At 37.0% G+C, this 27628-nt stretch overlaps 1 protein-coding gene across 5 annotated transcripts in view; it reads right to left on the minus strand.

Moving 5' to 3' along the window:
• Positions 1 to 27628, minus strand: part of PARP4 (poly(ADP-ribose) polymerase family member 4) — a 55613-nt gene that overhangs the window by 24769 nt on the left and 3216 nt on the right. For 4 of the 5 annotated variants that reach the window (XR_012672008.1, XM_075139974.1, XM_075139972.1 and 1 more), the window contains exons 3-20: positions 26801 to 26933; positions 23730 to 23925; positions 23049 to 23172; positions 21879 to 21957; positions 21196 to 21312; positions 20270 to 20416; positions 18769 to 18906; positions 16543 to 16716; positions 14365 to 14525; positions 11630 to 11767; positions 10246 to 10344; positions 9847 to 10030; positions 8963 to 9125; positions 8326 to 8450; positions 6455 to 6586; positions 6144 to 6230; positions 5516 to 5680; positions 1913 to 1959 (exon numbers count right to left, since the gene is read on the minus strand). Coding sequence is in view for 4 of the 5 variants with exons in the window: in XM_075139974.1 (XP_074996075.1) it covers positions 1913 to 1959; positions 5516 to 5680; positions 6144 to 6230; positions 6455 to 6586; positions 8326 to 8450; positions 8963 to 9125; positions 9847 to 10030; positions 10246 to 10344; positions 11630 to 11767; positions 14365 to 14525; positions 16543 to 16716; positions 18769 to 18906; positions 20270 to 20416; positions 21196 to 21312; positions 21879 to 21957; positions 23049 to 23172; positions 23730 to 23925; positions 26801 to 26926 (2402 nt within the window). In the remaining variant the exon portion in view is untranslated. The remainder of the gene's footprint in view (positions 1 to 1912; positions 1960 to 5515; positions 5681 to 6143; positions 6231 to 6454; positions 6587 to 8325; positions 8451 to 8962; positions 9126 to 9846; positions 10031 to 10245; positions 10345 to 11629; positions 11768 to 14364; positions 14526 to 16542; positions 16717 to 18768; positions 18907 to 20269; positions 20417 to 21195; positions 21313 to 21878; positions 21958 to 23048; positions 23173 to 23729; positions 23926 to 26800; positions 26934 to 27628) is intronic. The other variant, XM_075139975.1, reaches the window with a different exon arrangement.

Raw genomic sequence — 27628 nt, forward strand, 5'->3', positions numbered from 1 at the left:
TTTCAGAGAAGGCAAGTTCATAATTTTCCTTGGCTAACTGTTCCAAACCTCACTGCTAAAATTGCATGTCTTTTTTTCTTATTCAGCTTTAATTTCCAGTCTTTGCTTCTTAGTTTATTTCTGTAATGACATTAAAAAGCAATTTGATAGGTGCAATCATACAATACAAGATACATAAAAGACACAAGATACCATACAACATCATGGAATCACCTCCCAGTTTGCAGACAGAGGTTAATGTGTGTGGCCTTGAGGCTGTTTTGTTGTTGTTGTTGTTGTTGTTGTTGTTGTGTTTTGGGTTTTTTATATTTTGGGTTTTTTATGTTTTGGTTTGCTTTTTATTTTTTTAAGGTCTTCAGATTGGCATTTTGCCAATTTCAGCCAGTATTGCCTGACAAAGTAAAATAATCTCTCTTCACTACTTCTTGGTTTGTATATTTTGGGACTGTATTAGCTATTTTTGCCACAATATCACAATGGTTGTTCATTCCGGTTTGTTGACTCACTGGGTAGTAATAAACCCTGGGTTATCGGTAGTCGCTGTATTCCAGGATATAATCTCCCAAGATGTAGATGCGTAGGGCTGCAATCATTTAATCTATGTGCAGCCTTGCATTTCTCAGACTCACAGCATTTTTGTTACATGGACCCATTTTAATAAATATTCTTGACTATTCTGAGCCCTAACCTCAATTATTATTAATGTACCATGAATCTGTGTATCCTCTGCATATCAAATAAGCAAATATTTTCTATTTACAGCCACATCTCCATTATCCTTAAGACGCCTGTGGATAAAACTTGCAATACATATGCACAGCCCCAAAGTATCTGCAGAGAGAACCAGCCTGAAGCCAGAAAAAGGTATTATGTTATTAATATAATATTAATAAGTTTGCAGCTAACTTGGATGTCTTTGCGCTGCTCCCTCTAGAACGTGAAGCTGGAAAGAGTGAGATAGAGATACTTGATCTCCATCCTCACACAATAACTATTCTTAAGTGTTTCCCAATTTTTATTCATATTTTCTAGTTGAATTTTCCCTTAACATTAAAAATTAAATTGTATTATCATTTTAAATACCTTTTCTAGAACTAGATGTGTAGAGTATGAACTTGTTAATTTGTTCCTGATATATGGCAGAAATAGCATAAAATCTTTAGCTGATTCATACAATATTTCTACTAACCAGTAGTATTGTACTGAAAAAAAGCAAGTTAATAATAGGAAACACTATTTCAAGATTAAATATAACTTCAGAAAATTGTAACAGATGTGGTTTTATGCCTGCTTTGCAGACAGAAGAGAGAAGAAACTAGGACATGCTCAGAGAAAGAACTTTTCATGGTTTTTAATATGGAAATATGAATAGCATTACATTTTGACACATTTACTGCTACTACTACCTGCATTGCTTGTTATTCTGGTTGAGAATGGCCATAGGCAGAAATGTTACTGGAAATAAAATTCTAATAGTCAGTTTCCAAGAAGTCTTACTTTACCAGCAACATCAGAGTTTCAGATAATGTAAGTTTTTATTTAAAATGCAAATGCAAAGAAAGGCTAAAATATTAAGTGCCATGATATTGAAAAAAATGAAAATCATGCTCTCATTAAGGGAGACCATGACTTGGGAATTTATATATAATCCCTAATAACAGAAATGTTTCTGAAACAAAAGGAAGTATTTAGTGAAGAAAGTGTAATAATTAAAAGTTATTCCCCTATGATATTACCTATCTAAGGATAACAACAGATTAGAGTGAAAGGTGAAATTAAACTAGTTTCTTGATAATGCAACTCACCATCAAATATTCCATATAAATAGAAAAACTTTAAATTTAAATGTTTTAACTTAATCATTTAAGTTATTGATAAAATAAAGCAGATAATATCAATGAAAGCAACTTACTTTTTCTGTGGTTTTACTTGTTTAACACAAACCTTTTTTATTGTATCCTACAAAGAAAAAAAAAATTTTTACCTGCACCAATTACGAAATATTTGTATCATAGAATCATAGAATCGTTTAGGTTGGAAAAGACCTTTAAGATCAACCGTTAACCTAGCACTGCCAAGGCCACCACTAAACCATGTCCCTAAGCACCACATCTACACGTCTTTCAAATACCTTCAGGGATGGTGACTCAACCACTTCCCTGGGCAGCCTGTTCCAGTGCCTGACAACCCTTCCGGTGAAGAAATTTTTCCTCATACCCAATCTAAACCTCCCCTGGTGCAACTTGAGGCCATTTCCTCTTGTCCTATCACTTGTTACTTGGCAGAAGAGACCAACACCCACCTCGCTACAACCTCCTTTCAGGTAGCTGTACAGTGCGATGAGGTCTCCCCTCAGCCTCCTCTTCTCCAGGCTAAACAATCCCAGTTCCCTCAGCCGCTCCTCATAAGACTTGTGCTCCAGGCCCTTCACCAGCTTCATTGCCCTTCTCTGGACACGCTCCAGCACCTCCATGTCCTTCTTGTAGTGAGGGGCCCAAAACTGAACACAGTATTCGAGGTGCGGCCTCACCAGTGCCGAGTCCAGGGGCACGATCACCTCCCTACTCCTGCTGGCCACACTATTTCTGATACAGGCCAGGATGCTGTTGGCGTTCTTGGCCACCTGGGCACACTGCCGGCTCATATTCAGCCGGCTGTCGACCAGCACCCCCAGGTCCTTTTCCTCCGGGCAGCTTTCCAGCCACTCTTCCCCAAGCCTATAGCGTTGCCTGGGGTTGTTGTGGCCGAAGTGCAGAACCTGGCACTTGGCCTTGTTGAACCTCATACAGTTGGCCTCAGCCCATCGATCCAGCCTGTCCAGGTCCCTCTGCAGAGCCTCCCTACCCTCGAGCAGATCAACACTCCCGCCCAGCTTGGTGTCATCTGCAAACTCAGAGGGAGCACTCGATCCCCTCATCCAGATCATTGATAAAGATATTAAACAGAACTGGTCCCAATACTGAGCCCTGGGGAACACCACTTGTGACCGGCTGCCAACTGGATTTAACTCCATTCACCACAACTCTCTGGGCCCGGCCATCCAGCCAGTTTTTTACCCAGTGAAGAGTACGCCCATCCAAGCCATGAGCAGCCAGCTTCTCCTGGAGAATGCTGTGGGAAACAGTGTCAAAGGCTTTACTAAAGTCTAGGTAGGCAACAACCACAGCCTTTCTCTCATCCACTAAGCAGGTCCCCTTCTCATAGAAGGAGATCAAGTTAGTCAAGCAGGACCTGCCTTTCATAAACCCATGCTGACTGGACCTGATCACCTGGTTGTCCTGTATGTGCTGCGTGATGGCACTCAAGATGATCTGCTCCATAACCTTCCCTGGCACCAAGGTCAGGCTGACAGGCCTGTAGTTCCCTGGATCCTCCTTCTGGCCCTTCTTCTCAAAGGGCGTCACATTTGCTAACTTCCAGTCAACTGGGACTTCCCCAGTTAGCCAGGGCTGCTGATGAATGATGGAAAGCCAGCTCCCTCAGTACCCTTGGGTGGGTCCCATCCGGCCCCATAGACTTGTCTGTGTCTAAGTGGTGTAGCAGGTCACTAACCATTCCCCCTTGGATTATGGGGGTTTCATTCTGCTCCTCGTCCCTGTCTTCCAGTTCAGGGAGATGGGTACCCCGAGAACAACTGGTCTTACTATTAAAGACTGAGGCAAAGAAGGCATGAAGTACCTCAGTCTTTTCCTCACACTTTGTCACTGTGCTTCCCCCTGCATGCAATAAAGGATGGAGATTCCCCTTAGCCCTCCTTTTGCTGCTAATGTATTTATAGAAACATTTTTTATTGTCTTTTACAGCAGTAGCCAGATTAAGTTCTAATTGGGCTTTAGCCCTTCTAATTTTCTCCCTGCATAACCTCACAACATCTTTGTAGTCCTCCCGAGTTGCCTGCCCTTTCTTCCAAAGGTCATAACCTCTCTTTTTTTTCCTGAGTTCCAGCCAAAGCTCTCTGTTCAGCCAGGCCGATCGTCTTCCCCGCCAGCTCATCTGTTGGCCCATAGGGACAGCCTGCTCCTGTGCCTTTAAGATTTCCTTCTTGAAGAATGTCCAGCCTTCCTGGACTCCTTTGCCCTTCAGGACTGCCTCCCAAGGGACTCCGTCAACCCGTCTCCTAAACAGGCCAAAGTCTGCCCTCCTGAAGTCCAAGGTGGCAGTTCTGCTCGCCCCCCTCCTTACTTCTCCAAGAATTGAAAACTCTATCATTTCGTGATCGCTATGCCCAAGACAGCCTCCAATCATCACTTCACCCACAGGTCCTTCTCTGTTCATAAACAACAGGTCCAGTGGGGCACCTTCCCTAGTGGGCTCACACACCAGCTGTGTCAGAAATTTATCTTCCACACACTCCAGGAACCTCCTAGACTGTTTCCTCTCTGCTGTGTTGTATTTCCAGCAGACATCTGGTAAGTTGAAGTCCCCCATGAGAATAAGGGCTAGCAATTGTAAGACTTCTCCCAGGTGCTTACAGAATATTTTGTCTGCCTCTTCAATATTTTATCTGCCTCTTCAATGTATGTCATTCCTGACACTTTCATCACCCTGGAGCTCCTTTGTCTTATTATATCACTAAGTTGGGATTGCATGGAACCCTCTTTACTTCATTTAATCATATAGCTTTGTAATCTGAGCCTCGTAGCAGCTAAAATTCAGATGAACATGTGCATGTTTCATAGAATCATATGTCATCTAGTACAACCCGCCCTGCCATGGGCAGGGACATCTTCAACTAGATCAGGTTGCTCAGAGCACCGTCCAACCTGACCTTGAATGTTTCAAGGGATGGGACATCTACCACCTCTCTGGGCAACCTGTTCCAGTGTTTCACCACCCTCATTGTAAAAAATTTCTTCCTTTCTCTCCCAAGGACACACTGAACTTCAGAACTCAGTATAATACAGCTCTGAAGCAGAAGGCATGATTGTTGAACAGTCAGACATACGATACAGCTATACGATCTCACAGGGACTAGGACCACAAGGACCACCTCTGGCTCTTTGCCAGCATTTAAACACAGAGATGACCTCCCCTCCCGTCTGGAGAATTCAGGAGCCATCAAGGGCATCCAAAGAAATGGATGGGCAACCTTGTCCCTGAAGCAGAGAAGGATAATAGCAGAGTGTTCAGCAGATGCTCAGCTGCTGTTTCATGATGAAGATAATACAATGTCTTTGCAAGCCAAAGGAAGAACAGCAGCACAGAAACAGCAGGTAACTCAAAATATGAGATCTAACATGTGCCAACTCAAGTCAACTTTCTATGTCCTGCAGGAGCAAATACATCTTCAGAGATACTTAGAGGCTTTCTACCAATCACAGCAATCCTAAGTTTGTGTTCATGTTGCTTTATGACAAGAATAGTTACAATCAATTATCTTCTAACAAAAGAGAAGAAATGAAAAGGAAAACAATCATAAACTTACTGAAGCCTCTTGTGTAACTACAATCCCCTAGGCACAGAACTTTTGCTTCAAAACAATGAGATGCTATTTTAAGATTGTATTTGAACAAACCTGTGTGTTTTCATTTAATGCTTTGTCCTGTTGCCATGGTGACACAGAAGCAGGCATATGAAAGGTGATACAACCATGCTGAAAACTCAGTTCAGTGATATAGGTGATTTTGATCACAACTGTAGAATTTGGAGATAAGTTTCCAACACTTATTACAAAAATATCCTAAAAAAAAGCAACAAAACCCACAAACCAGCTTTAATAACATCATTAAAGCCTATGTTTTCCAAAACAATAATTTAATTGGTGTTTAGGCACACTGAAACCAAATACTGACACAGAAATGACTGTTTGGTTTTGGTGACGTGTAAGGAAAAATGGGACTGTGATATGAAATGTCAAACTTCTAATAATTCCTTAATTTCTGGCAAAAACTGATCAATAGTAACTGAATAAATCAATCTTTTACAAAAAAAAGGAAACCCCCTGGAAGAGAAAAAGCTGTTTTATTGAAGCCATAGCACATAGCTGAAGAAACAATAGTTGTTTTTAAAAATGATCAAATGTATGGTCCAAATAAGTTCTAGTAAAAAGGAGTTTCCCAACAAAGACATGCTTCAGCAAAGAATCTGTAATTGGACAGCTGCAAAATTTTCAAGTAGGTACTAAACCATGATATTCAACATACCGGTGCATCCTGGTCCATTAGATAAGCTCCATCACCCTGACTGATAGCTTTCCGATATTCCCTATGTGCTTGTTTCTTTTCTTTAACCTACGAAAGATTGTTCCAAAATAAATCATTTCATCTCTATAGACAGAAAACTTGACCAATATTCTCTTAAATGACATGACTATCTTGAAATCCAGTGAAGTGGTAACAACAAAGGACATGAGAGAAACTGAAATTAGTGTTGCACATCTTCATTACTAATTAAGTGCTTTCAGATCTTGAGATTGAAGGAGCTACATCAAAGGCAAAGCACAACAACATTTTACCTCTCCAATGACATGTTTTCCATTGATAAAAGCTTCAAATCCACAAACAGCAGCTTTATCATCCAAAGGAAAGACATATTTGGCTTCAATTGGTTTACTGTTTTGATTGGTGTAGGTCTGAAACATTACTACCTGAAATGAATATTTTTTGCATAACTGTAAAGTTAAAATGTGATTAAAACATTTAAGTGTAACAGCATAACTGCTTTGCACCACAAAATGTCAATAGGCATGCCACAACTGGAACTTCTATTTATAGCTTAGAAATGAAGATACAACATTCATCAGTGCTTGACAAACAGGTATCTCCAGAAACATGCAAGGAGCTATAGAACTTTTAATGTCGAAATCATTAATCAAATCTCTTCCAGAAGAAGAGTAAACCATGACCTTCTAAAGGTTATCTGATATACTGGCAGAGCTGAAGCTATCAAGCTACTGCCTACAAAAGAAGTCACCACTGCAATATGTCTGTAATAGTTTCAAGCCAGTAAGGACTAAACAAGAAGGAAGAGTAAACCTCCACAAAAAACTGGTCTATTTGTACAATATACTAAAAGGGGTGTTTGGAAAAGCCTACATTATTCTGTATGTATAGTATCCATCTTCTAATGACAGAATCTCTGTCTCTGAGGTGGCAGATTGCATCTGACTTTCTTCTCACATCTGCTCTTCTGTTTACTTCCCCTGTGTCATAACAAAACTCTAGCAATTCGTCATTCCCCTTTGCTGCCATTCTTATTGTCCCTTGCCATTTGATCATTTCTGGTTTATGCTCTGTACTTCAGCCTTAGACTGTTTTCTGCTTTGATTGACTGGGTCATAGAACAGATGCCACTGGATGTAATTAATTCCATAGGAAATCAGACAAAAATCAAAACCAAACCAAACCAAAAAAACAAACAAAAAACCCCCCAACAATCACTCATGAGAAGAACACTTGTTCAAAGGAATCACACTGATCAGACAACAGTTGTGACTGTCAGAATAGTTTAAGCACAGACTCATTTGCAGACAATTCTTTCAAACCCTTTTCTCTCCTGTTTTCCCCTGCTTTCTTTTTTAAGGCTTTAGCAACAACATGTAAAAAACATTATTTACTTTTATGAAGCTACTTTGGCATGGAACCCCCTGAATACAGATTCTTGTTGAAAGACACGCATGTGACAGAACTCAGTAAAGCCGCAGCTTTAGCATGATTGAGACTGCTTCAGGCAGGATGCAGTTGAAGGGGGAGGAGACTGTGGAATTATGCTCCAGGATTGGAAAAGACCTGTGACTTGACAGAATGTGTTCTTAGAGCATATGTACTAAAAAACAAGGTGGGCCCTTATTTTAGCCTGCTTAGCTAGCTTTATTAGCTAATTTTCAGGTTAGAATAGCAAGTTCTTTTGCATTGATTGATATTTTACCTGTGACAGCTAATTTAGGTTGTCTAACCAAAGTCAAAACCAAAACACAAATATATTTCCATAAACCTTTAATCATCCTAGGTATTTCTCACTGGTTTATAATTCAGCTGGCAAACAGATAGCCAAGAAGGTCTTTTAAAGGGAACAGAATGCGTACAGTACTGCAGAAAGTTTCTCTACAGTGGTGACTTGATTATGCATAGGCAGAAAACAGATTTAAAAATAAAGCCAAGCCTCTTACTGTCCAAAGAGCTTTTGACATTTGTTTGACTACACATCTCTAAGAATAAAAACTGTTTCCACTCATTTCAGGACTTTCCTTCATTTAGAGATTTATTGCCTTTTTTTTTTTGCAATTAACAAAACACTAAATAGCATTTTGACTAAAACACTATTTAACAAATGGATTAATTTTTCAGGGCTGAGTTATGGAAAAGGACAATAAATAGCATACTCTACCTGTGCTACAAAGTCTATTATCCTGGCCTTGATATAAACACCTTCCAGAGGGACAGGATTTCCCAATCTGTCCTGAAGACCAGTTTTTACAGGATTTGAAAGATTTGCATTTGGTAATGCATAGCCTAAACAAAGAGTTTAAGAAAGATTAAAAAGATATTTTTTGAAACATACATTCGGGAAAGATGATGGAAACTAATCCTATATCAATGGCCCGTGTTTATTTATGCAATTCACAACACAAAAGTAACACTCAGTTTCTGTTATGAATACTTGTGTTGTATTGCTGTCTGTCTAAGAGATCCTGAGTTCATGATAGTTCTTTAAGGTTTTACAAGGTCTTTGTTCAGAACCTTGCATTTGAATGATTTATGCAAAAGTGCTTCCTGTGCTTCTCTTGAAACATACTGTGATAGGTGGAGTTGCAACTGCTGTTGGTAATTATGCCTATAGGAAATCTGTTAAACAGATGCTACACAGATGCCACATGGTAATCGCTAACTTGGTAACATCCACAAATAAACTACAAATTATTTTTTGTTATGTTATCTTCATACAAGTACTTTAAAAAGGGTTCTGATAAGTATTTAGGAAACTCTGGAACCAAGTAAATATACAAAGAGAAAACATTTCTTACTCTCACGCTGTAAATGACATTGCGACTCTGGCTCATTGTTATCTTGCTCCAGTTCCACCCAAATTCCATGCTGAAATGGTTTTATTTGATCTTCAGCAAGGCAAAACTTAACAACATATCTAATTTTAACCTGACAGGTTTTATACACTACAAATTCGTCATCCTGGTAGAAACAAAGAAAAGTATTTTACAATAAAAACAAAGCTGTAGATAATATCTAAAACAATGCAAATTGATTAAGAGGTGAACCTAAATGACATATCATTTTTGAAAAATAGTAAGAATCTGACAGCTTTTATTTTCACTCCCCTAATCTCTCTGTATCACTACCACTTGCATCTCTTATCTTCTTACTTTGTATTCTCCACACTCCTTTTATTTCCTCTTCTCGCACAATCATTCCTCAAAATAACTAAGAACAAAAAAAGTAAAAAACTGGTGGATATCTAGAGAGCAACTGTATCTGTTAGTGTGCCACTACAGCTATCATCCCTGCCTTAGAGTACCAACCTATAAGGACAGGGATATTTATCAGCTGGATTCATTTACAAAACAATGAACCTTCCATACTAGTGATTTCTTATTCCATATAAAGTAGAATATCGCTTCCAAATGACAATTTAAACATCACAGACCAGATATTTATATGATGATTCAGTTATAATAAAACGTAATATTTACATCTTTCTTTTAAGTATTGTTGTCTTGCAAGAATTCTTTACAAATACAATTTAGTGGCTTAGAAGTTTTACATGCACTTTCCAGGCTGCAAGACAGACAAAAGTGATTTTATGCATTATTGTCTAGCGATTTAGTATCTGCACTGAAATGCAGGTATAATAAATCCAAAATTCGGTGCCTTTTCAATACTGCAGGATCAGTACCTCAAAGTCTGAAGAGATGTCTGCTGTTTTACGGACTCCATGCACACTGTCATAACCTGATGGTGCATTATTTAACGAATAATCTCGTTCGTACAAATCTAAGCAGGATCCAAGTGCCACGTCACAAACTACCAGAAGCCGGGTTCCATCCATTTCACTGGGTGAAGAGTACTTAATAGTGGCACTATATGTAAAGAAAGATCATACACATTTTATTAAAATTTATATTAACGTAAAATCATAGGAGTTTAAGGACACACAAGTACTTCTGAACAGATGGACAGGAATAAACTTTATAATTAAATTACCTTAAAAGTATTAAGCATTGTATCTACTTAATTTGAAAAGTAAAAAGAATATACAAAGGATAAAGTAAAGAGATTATGTCGTTATTCAGACCTAACAGAATCACTGAAGTAAATGCCACTGCCCAGATTCCCAATGTCAGTTCTTTCCAGGCCATGATCTTCAACAACCACTTTTGGCATTAGGAGTCCTCTAGAGAAAAAGAAGGTCACACAATGAATGAAGTACAAAATACTTTTGTGTATAGCATGTGGGCTAATACACATTTTGCAATTATGAACCACAGAGGATTAAAACAAAATAGACTTTACAGAAACCATCTTTAGACACTCAAGCAAAATAGTCCTTTCATAAAAAAACAAAAATCCCAAAGTCATATTAATCACCAAGACACTGATTACATAAGCAATAAAGACTGTTAGCTTTTCTTCATTTAGCAGAAAAACAAGGCATTTTCCAGATTTATTGCCAAACATTCAAAATAGTTTTTTGGTTATTAGATGAGTAGTTCTACATTTCTAGCAACTGTGCTGTATTCAATTTCAAAAAACTGTATGAAATTTTTGTATCTAAGAAAAAGAAAGTATGAGTTTTAAAGGTAGAATGCCAGGGAACGGATACTTGGAAACTTTTCCAATGTTTGATTTGCAAACCTATTCAGTGTAGAGATACCATCCTTAGACTGTTTATGAGACATTTGATTTACTACCGATTGATGCCCACAGAAAACATTTATATATAAAGAATGTAAAAAGACACAGTATTTAAATAAGTTCAACAGTTTTGTAACTTACAATTAAAATCTGCAGTATGAGGAAAACAGAATACTAATATAACTTCTGAGGTATTTTAATTCTGATGGTGTTATGTATCAGATATGTTTTTTAAAATATCCTTAAATTTTCAGTGGCTAGTATTCACTGCATACATGCTACGATAAGGATTTAAATGTCAGGCTACTAGAGGTTATATTACTTCAGCATTATTACCATGCCTGAGTGAATCCATGGTATTCAGTCACAGAACTAGATATTCTGTTATTCCAGGAAATTATGATAATCTAAAAATATGCCAAATAATGTAGTTGTGGGGAAATAATGTATAGGAGTGGAAGGAGGACATCCTCAATGCAATTCTTTCCTAAAACTGAATAAGATTTCCACGCAGCCACTACTCTCCTACTGTCTCCATTTTATCATCTTTCATCTGGATTTAAACCACACTCATCACTATCATATCCAAATAGCTGCATCTCAAGTCTAATCTACCTGGAGAGTAATTAAATTTATCATTACAAAAGATTGATTTTCCTTCCAGAGATCTGTAGAAGCATATGGATGTTCATATAAATATTAACAGTAAAAATCAGGTTAAATATAATGCAAAAGAGCTTCATTAAAAAAAAAAAGTAAAAATGTATTTTAGTATATAATTAAGCCTGATTCAATGTCACAAAAAAGGGAATGTAAATTTTTACCTGGAAAGAATTCCCATGAAGTTGCGCACAGACGATGCATGGAATAAGGATCGAATGTTTCCAAGACTGCTCAGAAATTCTGCTGTTTCAGTTATTCTGCCAACCCTATACACTTGTAAAATTTGCACTGGACAGTCACTGTAAGAAATTTGAAATGATCTTTGAGATCTCATGACTTAGAAAGTGCATTTAAGATCAACACACTGCTAAAAGATAGTGTCTTATTCTAAATCTCAAAGTAATGTTTGTTCCACTTTTTCTTTTTTTTTTGTTAGCAATTTGGGTGGCAATTATTAAAGAAGAAAACAGCATAAGAGAACAATCACCAGAGATATTAAAAACTTAATGACTAAGTTCAAGACCTATTTAGACTTTTAGGGAGAAATTGAAAATGTGTTTTCATGCTTAAAGTCATATGAAATTATCTTATTTGACATATTGGGATCTAAATTCAAAGATGTAACATACAAAACCCCATATAACTCTATGCAGCTCAGAGTCTGTAAGTATATAAATTATTGCCAGCAAATGTATCTTGTACTAAAAATTCTTTTACTGAAAATACTCAGAGACCTCACTGTCTTGGCTGAACTAAAAATATCTTAGCATTACAGTTCAGGCTTTCTGGGAGGTAGTAACTCCCAATTAAGAAAGACTTCCGAATTAAGAAATACACTTGAGAGGAGGAAAACTTGGGTTGCAATCCCACCTCCAGCAAGATTTATGCATTTTACATGCAGTAGTTAGAGGACAGAGCTGTCACCAAGACTCTTGTCCTTCCCTTCTTGTGATTACACAAAACAAAAGATTCAGATTCTCTCTTCACCTCTTCTTACCTTTATCCTTGCCAGCTGAATGCTCTACTTAGCTACTGTGTAAAGGTCTGCGTGGAGAATAGTGTGCCTACCACCTTCCCTCTGCTTGAGCAGTCTGCTGTGTACACGTGCTCAGAATATACTTCCTCAGATGACAGACTCTGGACTAAGGACTGAGTTGCTTAAGTGTAAAGACAGTGATACCCTACGAAATACCCAGGAGATAATTTTAGAATTCTAGGATTCCTGTCAGACAGTGAGGAACTTCCGGATTTACGAAGTAACTGAGAAGAGGACTTAAGGATCACAATTTTATATTTAGATACTGAAAGTAGGTAGTACCTGGGAAGTAAAAGCATAAAGCCCCATTTACAAATCAAACATTTATGCTTTCAAGATTCAATGAGCTTCAGTCAAGTTTCAAGTTCCTAAATGCTAAAATAATATTGGTAAATAGGACCTAGTCTCTTTTGTAATTTTGAACATTTTACTCAAACTGTGTGGTTTCTTTTGTTGAGGATTAGAGATATATTATGTCCTAATTTATGAAGCTGCTATATGAACTTTTTTATATGAAGGTGATTTTTTTGTTTTGTTTTTTTTTTTTTTTAAAGAACCTTACTTGAACCCTGATCCTCTGCAGTTGACGTTTTTTTAAATTGTTTTTAGATTAAAAACTAAGATTGCAAACGCAAAGACTGAAAGGGAATAAATATGCTCCAATTCTTGCAATGTGATTATGCTTATCTATTGTATAAGAGTAGAGTCAAAGTTTTGCGGGAAAATCCTGTCCTTATAATTAGTTAGTTTATGAATTAGTATATAGGCGCTAACATAGATAACTGCTATCTACAAAGAGCAGTCCCATGGGTTCAGGTAACAGCAAATTCCCCCAAATTCCCCCTTTACTCAATTGTTTCTGTCACAAAGAACTATAAGGTAGAACTGAGTCACATAAAATATTGTTCTATTAATTTTAAATTACTTAAAAATTTAGACACAATGTCAAGTGAAAGTCAACTACTGAACTTTGCTGAAGACAAACAGATGTTTGTGTATTCCAAGCTCCTTCCATACTTGAGCAATATATATTTGGGTATAACCACTTAGTAATCAGTAGTTGCTAGGTAGGTTTAGACCTTAGCTGCTTAACAGCATATTTACTCAGTAAAAACAAATTTGGAGTGACTATATATGTATATGTATACATATATATGTGTAAATGAAGCCCACTTCATTCTTCCCTGTATTAATGATCTAACCATTGATTATTCCATTTCTAGAACCATCTTCTCTTTAATCTCTCCATATTTACCCATTTTCTAATTTTATTAATCAAAGAGAAAGGGTGCCCAGTTAGAAGCCAATATCAAGAACATTAAATAGAATGATAGGCAAATCTGCAGAATAACTTCCCAGAAATACGTCTTTTTCACACAATTGAAAGCTAACTAGAAAAGGATGGCAAGTTCTATACATAATCAAAAGGTGACCAGGTATTCCCTCCCACACCCATGAAGTTTATTCACACACAAAAAAATTATTTGTTTTACTCAGCAGAACCCAAAATTTTACTTTTATGTTTACTTTCCAGTTATTTTATAAAATGTCTGGAAATAAATACTGAGAAGCAGAGTAAACAAGTCTAGACCCCATATATTTTATTTTAACAGCTCGTATAAATAGACAGCTCTTCACAATTAAAAAAAAAAAAGAAAAAACCCCACCAAAATTGACCTTTTTTTTTAATTTACCTCCATTTTGTTCCAGTGTAGGTTATGGTAAATATGCCAACTCTGCAATCCCATTAACACAGTCAACACTGCACGGTAACGGAACCTGATAATTCAGTCCTCTTTAGAGGTATTTTGTGCACTATAGCTTGAATTTTACTGGAATCATTGCATAAGAAACACTCACTTGTAATTGTTTTTTAACACTTGTTGTTCAATATTGAGAAATTCATAACTCGTTGAGTCAACAGCTTCTATCTTGCACCTCAGAGCCCAGTATTTGGCCAAAGATGATGGGTTTGGGCATGACATATTTGTTTCATGTATATTAAGCATGTCTCTGATTAGCTAGAAAATACAGACAGAAATTTATGAATACTTGTTACATTTTAATTAAGGAAACATGCAAACCAGACTGAATTATATAAAGTTAGAGCGTATTAACAATGAAATGGAATACTCAAAAGAACATTTCCACTTGTTAGATACAATTTGGAACAAGAGCAAACAGCTCTAGAATCCCATGAAAACAAATCAGAAGAACAAGGTATATCAAAAATAGTGTTAAACTGCTTCCGTACAACACCAAATCAAGCTTTGGGCGGGGCCTGCTCACAACAGCTCCACAAACCAGTATTTATGCTTGGTTACCATTTTGATTTCGCTCATGAGGCAATTCTTACTTGTCCCTGAGGCCACCATCCAGCTAGGGCAGTAGCACGAAGTACCCATGTAATTTTCTCTGATCAGGAGAAAGAAGAACATCTAACTGTGAAACCATTGTAACACCACACTTCACTAAGCCATGGGAAAGCTTTATGAGACATAGTAACTTTTTGATATTAGAAATGTCAAAAGATTTTAATTATCAAAAGACTTCCACGGTTAAAGGCACTATTAACATTTGTTCTTTTAGAACAGTAAGTAGCCTCCTTCCCTTTACCCCTTCCCCTTTATATTTTGTAACTTACAGAAGACTGACTTCTAGATATCCTTGGCCAAAAGAAAGAGGTATCTCTGGCAGAATCTATGAAATTTACATTATAATTGCAGTCCCAGGAGGAAATTTGAGTTTGCTCTATAGTTACAAGAGTGATGTAGCTGTCAGAGCTCTGCCTCTCGCGTCTCCAGAGGGCCTGGCTGCTTGGCCTCAGAGCCAGCTTTGACAGTGCAGCTGTGAAGCCTTGAAAGAGAGCTGTGAGAAGACTCAGCAGATTCCTGCCCCTCCTTTGCTCAAGAGATGCCTTTGAGCTTAGGTTCTTGCCCTTGGTCTCTCGCCCTGAGCTATGTTGCCAATACACCTGCATCCAGCCTCCCACCTCCCTGGTTCTGACCTAGATCCTGTGGACTTGAGTTCCTGGTTTGACCTTGGATCTGCCAGACAAGCCATAATGAGAAGGCAATCTGGACTGACCCTGGCTACTATCACCAGCAGTCACCTCTTCCTGTATGGGTACCACGGGACTAGAGCCGCTGCCAGTGGTGTAACTGCCCTGGCCTTGCTCACTTTCACCCCCCAGCCCCGTCTGCCTGCTCTTACGGAGCAGCCAGCCCTTGCTGCTGGGCGCAAGGGCTGCACCTGTCCGCGCACTCAGCACACCTCGTCGGCAATCCCCCCGGCAGGCTGAGAATTTCCCAGCTAGTTTCTGCAAAGATGAGACAATGGACTGACTTGCAGCAGAGTAATGGAACTCCCGATTGACCGAACTCCTAGCCAGCTTAAAAATGAAGGAACTGACTAAGTAACACAGAAGCTGACGGGGGAGCTATGGGGGAGATCCTCGTAGATTCCCCTAGGCAGGCCAGCTGTGCTTAGACCAACTGAAAGATGTTATCTGTTTAGATGTGCTGACTAACTTGCACTAACAATCCAGGCAGTCCAGGGAACTCCCCCAAGCAGTTTGTGCTGTAAAAGTAGGAACAGACCAAGCTGTACATAAATTGGTAATTTTAAATAGTCTCTAGAAACTGTTCCTGCATATGCAGGAAAGGAAAGGGTACACAGAACAGTCTTTGCATACAGTTAAAATAACTTAGATATATTTTGTATATAGTTTAAGATAATCAATAGAAACTGATTATGTATATGCTGGAGATCTTATATGATCCAGCTGAAGATGCCATCACAACAATGATTGCAATGGAAACTCCTGTCACCATCTGGACAGCAACTCGTCTTCCTGTTCAAAACACTGAATTCCCTCCATAAGCGTTACTCTATTTATAAGATTCAATAAATTATCATTTTAAGCTGACAGCCTGTGACTAGCTGTGCAAATTATCCTGTCAATTTATCTAGTGAGCATGTTCAAAACTGGTATAGCACAGTGCAGATCAGGGCTTACTAGCAATCTGGAAAAGTTACCTGACACAGGTCCTGTTTTCTAGATAGCAGCTTTTTCGAAACTTTATAGTCTATTTCAGATTTGTGATGTATAACTTGATAGAATTCCATCATCATCTCTTGTAGTGCCACCTCGCCAGCTCCCTCATCCAGTGCATTCTTTACTTGGAGTAAAATACCCTCCGCTTTGCTCACCTTTAAAAGAAGAGATTATTAAACTGAAAGCTATTGCAAAACTGCAGAAAGAGCGCAAAGCAATAAATACTGAAAATAGATCATTTAATTCCACACTGAAATAAAACTTGAACTCGTGTTAGTGCAATATCCACAAAATATTTTCTTGCAGCTAGGATATAAAAACAGTATTTAAAAGTTGGATATTATTCTGCCGTTATACTGGGCTACTTGCAAAGTAGCTCAAGCAGAGCTAAGAGACAGTAAAATAACCTCCCTGAAATAAAATGGAATATGAATCAGATTGAAAGATAACATTCCTTAACATCTTGTTGATTCATATTGTCAGCTTTAATGCATTGATGAAATAACAGAAAGTAAAGGATAATAAATTTCTTACTAAATGTCTAAGTGCACTAGTTCATCCTAAAATACATAAAGCAGAGTAGAAGTCCTACGTATAGAGTGCAACCTACAGATGAAATGAAAGTAATGATTAATTTTAGACAGTTTATCCAGACAGACAGGATATAGATTTGCTTGTATCTGTATATTCCTTCTCAACTGGAAATTTTTCAGAGAATACTCTATATTATTTTGTCTTCTTAAGGCAGGAGAAAAAAGACAAAATGCTTTTTAATTTACATGAACCACAGGCAACAGCTAGTAAAATGCTGACATTAGAGGCTGCATAGCAATGTTTTACTGCAGTTCGATATTGATTATTGATCCAAGACTGGTCCCTGTCTCACAAATGCCTTTGGGAAAAAAATGGAGAGTTAATCTAATTGAACAGCAATCCGCTTCTTAATTATTGTGTTTCAAAAATCCAGAGGTTTTTTTTTCTTTCAATACAAATGCTATTTCTCTTGCAAATTAATTATAAGTGCGAAGAGTTACTGAAAACAGTTTTATCATATTCTTACAGATCGATGCATTGACATACAGAATCTTTTAGGTCTATGGTTCAGCTCTTGCAAAAGGTACCAATGATTGAACGTTATTTATCAAATATTTATCAAATTTCACCTACCTGAAATATGTTGGGAATCTTAATATCCAAACAATTGCACCTCATAAAAAGCATTTACCACAAACAGCATTTCCTTATGTCTTTGCTGATTTACGGAATGCACTCACTACTGTCTCTGAGTACATGTATACAATATTACTAATGTACTACTTACTCACCAGAACCTACATAGATGTGTATTATTTCCACATCAAAAAGTGAAAGGAATATTCTTCTACTACACATCAATTGAAGAGCATTAAAAGTGAGTTTCATGTAATAAGATTAGGGCAAAGTCATTCCAGAATTGAGGACCTTCTACTGGCAAAGGTCTTCCAATTTAAAACCAACGTAATCTTCAGGTAATTTTGCCTTCAGTGATAACAGAGATGAACAAAACTCTCATCTTAAACAGTCATTTTATTTGCTGTTTGTTAAGTTATATGAACTTAAATTACATGAATAAACGTTATCCTCTTAAATGTCTAGGGAGGAAAGCAAAAGAATTGAGGTATGTGAGAAAGTGGGATTAAATGAGCCATAGGCTTAACAAAGGGGTGGATAGGCAGTTACTCTTAATAACAGCTGTAATATCCAAAGGCCTTCAAGAGTAGCTGTGTGTTAATTACATGTGTCATCTGGTAATGCAGACAGGGACTATAATTAAAACTATTTTTCCATTACAAGAGAATGGCTGACTGAAGTATGGTTGAAACATACTGGCAGGAGACAGTAACCTGCTATTATGCACTGCTTTCTATGACTATCTTCTTATGTGACTTATCTCATGGAAGGGATCCTCGCGTAAGAATTGTGTAAATTGCTGTAAAATTGAAAAGATAGCCCTCTGCCCTAGGGAGTACAGCAAGTTTTTAGTGTCATGATTCTAAAGCAAAATTTGAGATAAAAATTTCTGAAGCATGGATTTGTTGAAGTGCAGGAATATCAAAAGTATAATTACCAATCCCAGTCTGAAACACAACATAGGTGTTTGCTGGGAAAAAATTACTTCTAACAGCACTTATGTATTCATCCTCACAGAGTAACAAGAATTAACTTACATCATTTAGACTTATGTTGTTTACTGATTCAAGGAGTAAACTATCCAGGTGGCCAATAGCTTCTGCCCAGATCAATTCCACAAAATCACTAACTTCCTGACATATGACACTTGAATGGATGGCTTCTTCTAGAAGTAACTGTAGTAAAATAAACACAATTCAGTGAAAAGACAAAGATGCAAGTCATGGCAGTGAAGTTCTTACACAGATAATTAAAGTTTCCTATTCCCATAAACAATACAGTGCGCAATGCTCATTCATGCTTAGTGTAATTTCTTCAGTCTCATCAAACTGAAGGGAAGGTTTGCTTTTATAAATTCTTTAAAGTGGAGAGCATGGCAGGCTGGATGGCCCTGACCTCTCTTGGAAACTGAAATATGAAGTCTTGGAGAAGACAGAAGTTGATTTGCTTGATACCTTTATCAGTACACTGTACTATCAGGTACATGGACATAATAGTCTGCACATCCCAGCCATTTCCTTTTTTGCACAGCTAGTAGAAGAACAGACGGTTCAAAATAGCCAGTGTTTTATAACATCTCTAACAGATGACACTAGATCTCTAGTTCAGAAAGCTCTGGTGGAAGGACATCATTCCTGTGAAAATAAAAAATTGGAGCAGCAAAGCTACTGGAGAATAGAGAGGCCATGAAAATCAGTGGAATTCATACATCAAAAAGAGTTGTGAAAACAGATTTTCTCAGGTTCTTCTGAGGAATGTTGTTAAAGCATTTACTTGAGCTTTTTCCTCACTGTTCTACAACTTCAGAAGCTGCCATTAAACTTGATGCCATTAAACAATTCTCACGTAAGTTTGGACATTCTAAATGACTTGTTTATATGGCATCAACCACACAGCTTCTGAGATCACTAGAGGACATATGTGGGCCCTTCAACATTGCTGGATATAATCCATGTGCCAGTTGAGCCCTACAATAGAAGCTAACCATGGTGGAACAGAGAAGTAGATAAAGTACAGTGAAAACATAAATGGGAAAAAATTTCTGTCACACTACAACCATTTTAAATAGCAGTAAAACATTGTCTGAAGAGTACTTCAGGGAGCAGAATCCAACTGCTATTGCCATTGGGGGCAGTTAATGTTACTGATTCCAATACGATCTACATCAAGCCTGTGACATCTGTATAGTGTGCAGAATAATTCAACAATCAAAGTCATACATCACGCAACAATTCTGTTTGCTATATTAGCACTTCACTTTTTAGGTATCACATTAGTTGATAATGCATCTATTGAGAACAAAAAAAACCCTGTAATGAATAGGACTACGTTTGCTTTTAATGTGTTCAAGTACTGGGAACATTCACTCAATATTCTGAAAAAAAAAAATTTCAAAACATTTACATATAAACAGTTTCCCTTAACCTATGGCTGTATCACTGTAATCTAGACCTAGACAATGTTTACCACATTCGGAAAATTGGAAACTAAAACAAATCATTAAGGATAGAAAAGTGTAAACAAGCAAGTTGTACAAGCCTTTTGCAGTTTTGTAGAAGCCAAAGATTCTGCTTCTGGTGGAAAAGTTTCTCTGAGCAGGAAATCCTGGCTCTTCAAGTCTGCAATAAAAGTCTCATACTTTTCTCTTATATCTTCAGCAGTATTAGTTACGAATTGTTTATTATTCTGTAAATTGAAAGAGTAAAGTTAGTCAAAGAAACTATATAGAGACTTAAGGAATCAATTTTACCAGACACTGCTCTAACAGCTGACACTCCATGCTTAACTTCTACATTGTGATTTAACAGGCTTCCAGCAAGGCAGTGCTTTCATGAGGGTTCATGGGACACGAAGAACAAGCACAGGGCTCCATACACAAACCCCAGAGTGACAAGATAGGTTCATCTAAATGTGTGCTGGAATAACTTGTTCTATCAATTGAACTCTTCAAAATTCATCCCTGATACAGCTCCTTTGACTTGAATCTAATGTTATTACAATGACACAGACTGCAAGTGCTATACCAGAGTGCATACATATGTATGCACTACATGTGTATGCATTGTATGCTGAGAAATACATTTAGGCTGCCCTCAAGACATGCTTTTCTGTCTCACAATAATATGTCCAGAATATCACTCGCTATAGCATTTCAGCCTGTAAACATGTCATTATACAGTTTACATGCCAGGAAAATATACGTGAGTATGAGGCAGGGGCATCCAGGACCATGCTGTGTTGCTGCCAAGTCCCAACTTTTGAGCAAGTTGTAAGCAAACACACAGAGTAGAGGAGCCAACTATAAATCAAATTTTTTATGATAAGGCTTAACAGAATGACCTCCTATTATCTATATCTAAGGATTAGCCTGCAAATAAGAATGAAAAGCATCTGAAGCTCTCTGGAACAGATATGTTCAATGTGCATAAAGAAACAAACAGGTAATATCAATGAGTGGTTCATACCTTGTTCATACCATTTGATGCACTGAAGTGTGCATATAGTCGAAACGGAAACTCGTAATGCTTTTGGGAACACTGTAATTCAATAACTACCAAATCTTTGCTTTCCTTGGAGTTAACCTAAATGGAGAGATAAATAAAGCCCCCCAACCCCCAATTTATTGCTTAAGTATGTTTCATTCACATGATATTGCACCAAATACTTCCCTTGTCCTACTTATTTTTTCACCCCATTTAGAACTACACTCTATGACTGGCTAAGAAAAGAAGCAGAATTACTCATTAACTGTATCACAGTAACAAGCAGAAGCTCCTCTCAGGGCTTCACTGTACTGATTGCTGTACCTTTCCATCATTTTTGTGTTTTGAAAGATTTTTAATATAAAAGTTTAAAATTTAACTTAGATTTAACACATAACAGCCATGATAACATATATGCTGTCAGAAGCAAACATACCATTCTACTGCAATACTTTGGTGAGAACACTACAACAATAACAGAAAAGTTTTATTTGGGTAGAATTAGGCTGCACTGAAAGACAGAAAGCATTAAAATACTTTTCAATACTCTTTGTATTGCAGTACATGATAACATAGAAGAGTTCCTGTTGATGTGTATAAAACTGTAAACCTTTTATTCATCTACTGATCCTCCCACATTCTCTCACAATAACAGAAAGGCTTACTTTTTCAAGGACACTGTATTTTGCAACTTCAAAATCTTCGGGGAAAAAAGGAATGTCTTGATCATTTTCACTGTAAAATCTGGAATGGAATCAGAGTAATTAAAATCATATATGCTCAGTAAATACTGTACTGTAATAGGCTGCTACATCATACTGAAATAAGAATAATATAAGAAGATAAATATATTTTTCAGCAGCAAAATAACAACAAAAAAAGTTTTGAGAAATGAAATCCCACCCAGACAAGCTGCTGCACTAACAGGCCAGAATGTCTAGTGTGAACCTGAAGACGAAGACTAGATTTCAATCTTCATTCTTTAGAAAAACTGTGGAAGCAACACAATAAATGTATTTTCATTGCCCAGTTACATGTTAATTTTTTAATAGCTTGGTCAGCTACCTGTGCTGTCTGAGGCTAATTCCTCCCTTATTCCTGACTTTCATATTAGGATACATACATGTAGTCATATCCTTCAGCATCAGGACTTTTAGACCAAATATAACTTCTAGTACATTCCCACAGAGTAACTGAATACCTACTCTATGACTGAATAGCAGTCTCTAAAAGTGAAAGCTGCATTTTGTTAATAGATTTTTCCTTTAACTCAGTACTTAGAAACAGTTATAACAATACTGCTTCCCTATTAACTCAGAGCAGTCTCAGTTATTTTCATTTTCAGCTCTCCCACAAATTTTTATGGGAGAAAGAGCACTTCTAAAAACAATGAATCAGACTGGATTGCAAAAACCTGTGAGCCAAGAAAATAAAAAAATTGTGATGATAAACAGAGCTCCCATCAGAAAATCATAAAGATGGAGCCATACTAATGCCTGCTGAGTTGGTAGAAGCTTTGCATGTATTAGGGAGGTGCACTGTACGTGTATGCTGAGATGGAAAAATGTAAAATCAATTTCCAGTCAGATCCGAAGGTTTTTTTTTAAAAAAAAAAAAAAAAAGCCATTATAAATTCATACACACAGAACATAGAAAATGAAGACAGAATAATTTTATCTTTCACTACGTTATTAAGATAATGACAGCCATCTTCAGAAGTCACTGAAATAGACTGGGAAGTGGGTTTTTTTGTTTGTTGTTTTTTTTTTTTTTCAATTTACAGAAATATCAACATACATGTATCAAAATATATCTTTAATTTTATTTTATTTTACCTAAGAGTCCCCACTTTGGAATCAATTCTTCTCTCACTGTCTTCAATAACAGTAAGGTTGGAATCATTGTTTTCATTTTTCCTTGTGGCATGTTTATTTTTAGCAGATGACAGGTCTTCCACATCTGCAATCAAAACATTTATTTACTTGGTATAATACCTGGTTTCTCTAATTTAACTTAAGAATAGTTAATAAAAACAATACTACTATTTAATATTCATAAATATTTTACACGTTGAAACAAGTTAACAGCTTCTAAGATCACATTTTATTCAGCTATATAACTGGCAGGATATGGAGTCAAGTGTTGAAGGGCAACTGCCCCAACTGCATTCTGTTGAAATTAACCAAAGCTTCGAGTTTACTGTCATCTTTTTTCCAGTGGAGTCAAATAAAGACAGTGATTGGAGTAGCTTTTTTGTTATTTTTAATATTTTATCCACATTTCCAACATGAAGTCTTATTTGAAGTTTCATTAAAAGAAAAGAAAAAAAATCAATGGAAAGACTCCACAGAATGGAACTAGTATTTCTTTTCTGAAAAATTCTAATTTTTTTATCAACGTTATTGCCAGTTTCAATGGTTGCTGATTTCTTAAAAGCTGATTCTAAATACTCATCTTCTAAAACATTCTTTCCCAAAGTAACTGATACATGAATAAACTATGTCAAATACACCTACCCTGTCTGTCTGGTCTTTGGTCAGAAGTGTCATCTTGTGATTTATTAACCTTATATGCATCAATCTGTAAAAGCTTCCCCTTTTCAACTGATTTCCAAATGAAATCTGCACATAAAACAGGGAGCTGATACTTCTGAATATTTTTTAGATCACGACAGCTGAGGACATCAGCAGTATCCACAAGAACATGTGTACTCTGAAAGACAGGTTACAATTACAGCTGCTATGCACACATAACTACAGTATTAATCCAAATACTGTTTATTCGCAATTCATAGTGATACAATCCTAGAGTCCAAAGGAAACATTTAAAGACAGACAACCTTTTTGGACCATATTTTAATTGAAACACCTAATTTAGAAACCTGGAACCTCTGTACTTCATCCATAGACAGCAGAGAGAGCAGGAGGCTTTCAGGTGAGAATTCAGCTCAACTAAAATATGGGTATCTTCAGTGTGTGTCCACTTTTCTACAGTAACTACGAAGATATGAAGGTGACCAAGTGCCTAATGTTCTGTAGAGCTTTTAGCAGTACACAGGAGGTCCAATAATGGGCCAAGTTCTGTTGTGGCCAACATAGTACAAACCCAAAGCTATTTGGGGTAAGATTGTTTAAAAAAAAAAAAAAAAAAAAGCTGGGCAGAATGCTGAATAATCATAATATGCTTTGGTAGCCTTATAAAGAATCATACATTGTTTTACAGGAATCACATATATGCTGAAAGTTAACACTTTCTGCATAATTAGGACAAAATAAAAATGTTTAGAGAAGTCAAATCAAATAAAATGGTCATAAGTAAGAGGCAGCGGATATTGCACTTCAAACAATTAACATTAAGTATGCAAGAACTGATGGACACAGATAAATGAAAGGTTATTACATCAGAATGAAATTAGATCTACTTTACTCAGAAACAGGATGATAAATGCATGTACTTTTATTTGTCACATATGAGAAAAGTACAGCTCTAAAAAATAAGAGCTCTTCCCTGATACAGCAGTACTGAGCCCAGATCTGTTCTGAGGTTCCTTTAATCGTAACGTAACTTCTGAAGCTTGGGTAAGATTTACTCTGAACAGGCTGGCCACTTCGTAGCAGTTCTCAGCAACCTAGAGCTGACAAATTTTAGGTATTGAAGTATCTCTCTTCCCATTCTATTTATAAAGATGATTCAAAAGACATAGAATCATAGAATCATTAAGGTTGGAAAAGACCTCTAAGATCTTCGAGTCCAACCGTCAACCCAACACCACCATGCCCACTACACCATGTCCCTAAGGGCCTCATCTACACGTCTTTTAAATACTTCCAGGGATGGTGACTCAACCACTTCCCTGGGCAGCCTGTTCCAAGGTCTGACCACTCTTTCAGTAAAGAAATTTCTCCTAATGTCCAGTCTAAACCTCAATGTCCAACTCTAAACCTCCAGTCTAAACCTACAGATTTCAATTAATACCTATTTGTACTGCATTAACTCTTAGTTCATTTGCTATTTTCAAGAATTAATTTTTTTTAGCAAAGTTTTTTTTAAAGGTTATTGGTTTTATAAGGAAATTTCCTTGACTTTTTTTCCCCAAATTGTATCTGGAGATCAGCAGTTTGGTGAGCCTTAATTATTGTCCACCCATTGCTTATTTACAAGATCACAGCCACCACAAAGAGACGTGTCAACACATCTTGGAAGATCCTGAATTTACAGCACAAAGGAATCTATCACATCTTTGGAATACTCTTTCTAGACTTTGTTATTCTTCAATTCTTCACGTTCTCTCCTAAACAGATGTGCATTGTCAGAGTCAGGAAACTACTGGGCTCTGAACAAGATGATAATGTACCTGCAATATTCCTTTTCTTCACACATTCCTTTTTGTTTCCTTCAATGTCAACACCTTATGTTATGCACAGTTTAAACTGCAGACTCTTGAGGACAGTGTATACAATTTTTACTGTTTGTAAAATCACAACCACCTATGGGAGCTATATATAACAGTAGGATTTAAAGTAATTCACCCAATGTTATATTAGGAAATGTTACACAAGAGTGAGAGGGAGAAATGAACTCACTTAATTATACTCTTCTCAAAATTAAAAAACAGTATACAGAGAAAACAAAAAATTGAAATCATAACACAATGCATTACCTTCTCCCCAAGGTGGATTAGAAGTAAGCACTCTAATATGACAATATTTATGAGCTTGCTGTAATTACAAGCCATGGGAAGGAGGAAATAAATGTCACTTTCAAGTGGCAGAAGTAACAAGGTATTATGCCTTCACTATTAAGTTAGATAATGTTAGATAATTCTCTGTCACTGGCATGTGAATACTTATATTGTTAAGGTATTAGCATGTTCCTTGGCAGGCTTCTAGCTTCTGCCAACTCACATCCTCCCAGTTTCCAGCCATGGTTTGGGAGACAGATCATCACCATGACCATTCCCATTAGGCAGTTTGCATACGAACACTCAGTCCTGAGGACCAAGAGAGTTCACTAATATAGGTGTGTGCCAGCTGGCCACAGTCCCTGAGAACATTCCTAGGCATGTAATGTACCAGTATAGATGCAGCCCACTGATTTCATTGCTGTGCATGTCATGCAAACAGGCTCCTTGATTTATCCATACTGCGTGTTCAATATATATTCAAAATAAAAAGCTGTATTTAATAAAAAACTGCAATATCAGACTTCTAACTCTACCATGTTTTCCTCACCCTGTAATCAAATGCTTGCATTAACAATAACATAACCAAACCCCAATTCAGTGATGTATCTCCTCATTCAGAGTTTCCCCTCTCTGACAATGAGAGAAGAAAAACAGCATGGCAAAAACCCCCCCCCGGTTCTTTTATGGAGGGAGAATATTACACTTGATTTTTTATATGACATTTCAGTACTACAGAGCCAGATGCATTAAAAATGTAAACTGAATACTTCTGTTTAAATATTGAACAGAGACGTTAATCTCTACAGTTCTTATTTCTCTACATGTGGCAAGATTAACACTCTATAACACTTGCAGCACTTGATATTTTCCTACTGAAATCTCAGCAATAAAACTGGAACTTACCTTGTGATTAAGCACAAAATTAACTACTCCACCATTTTCTTTTATGCATGCTTTCAGCCTGCTCTTCTCCTGAATGGCTAAGTATTTAACTTTAATAAAGAACACACAGTTTGCAAAGATTGCCATTGCCCTCCTGTTAAAAGAGAAAAGAATTCTTTTTTTTTGGCTGAGAAAACTTTCATTCCCACTATCCACCTAAGTAGTCTCTCACCAAATATATTCTTTGCAACTCTAACGAGTTCCAAAACAAATCCCATTTTATTAGCATGGTAATCAAATCCACTCAGAACATCTCTTAATCAGTTTTATTAATTTTTTTAAATTATGTGGAAAATCTAGTGTGACCTACATTTTCAGTGAAGTCATGGCTTGAACTAACTGCCAAACTTGTTAGTCAAAAATGTCTTATATTAAGTGCCCTCTCTCTTGGGGAGGCCATTTGGAGCAAAAATGACCTTTCTTTAACTTAATGAGAGCTCCCACAGAGACTGCAAATTCTGATTAAGCTTCTATCCTCCTACTTCTATAAATAACCAACACCTACATTAAAGACTGCAAAAAGGAAAGCAGATGCTGTTTGAACTACTTGTGTTCATTTACCAATTCACATTTTTCTGCACTATGTATGGGCAAATGAGGAAACATTTATTAGAACAGTTTCTTTACTAATTTCTTAGGACTAAAACGAAGAATTTAATTACCCAATAGGTTCTTCTGGCTTAAAACTTAGTATTGGTCAAATTGCACCAAAGCCTTTACAAGGTCAACAAAACATCAACCCTGCAAAAAGATTCCACTGTAGTGTGGACAAAGAGTAAGCCAAGAGAC

The sequence above is a fragment of the Calonectris borealis genome, chromosome 1 (assembly GCF_964195595.1).
Source record: "Calonectris borealis chromosome 1, bCalBor7.hap1.2, whole genome shotgun sequence".
Taxonomy (NCBI): Eukaryota; Metazoa; Chordata; class Aves; order Procellariiformes; family Procellariidae; genus Calonectris; species Calonectris borealis.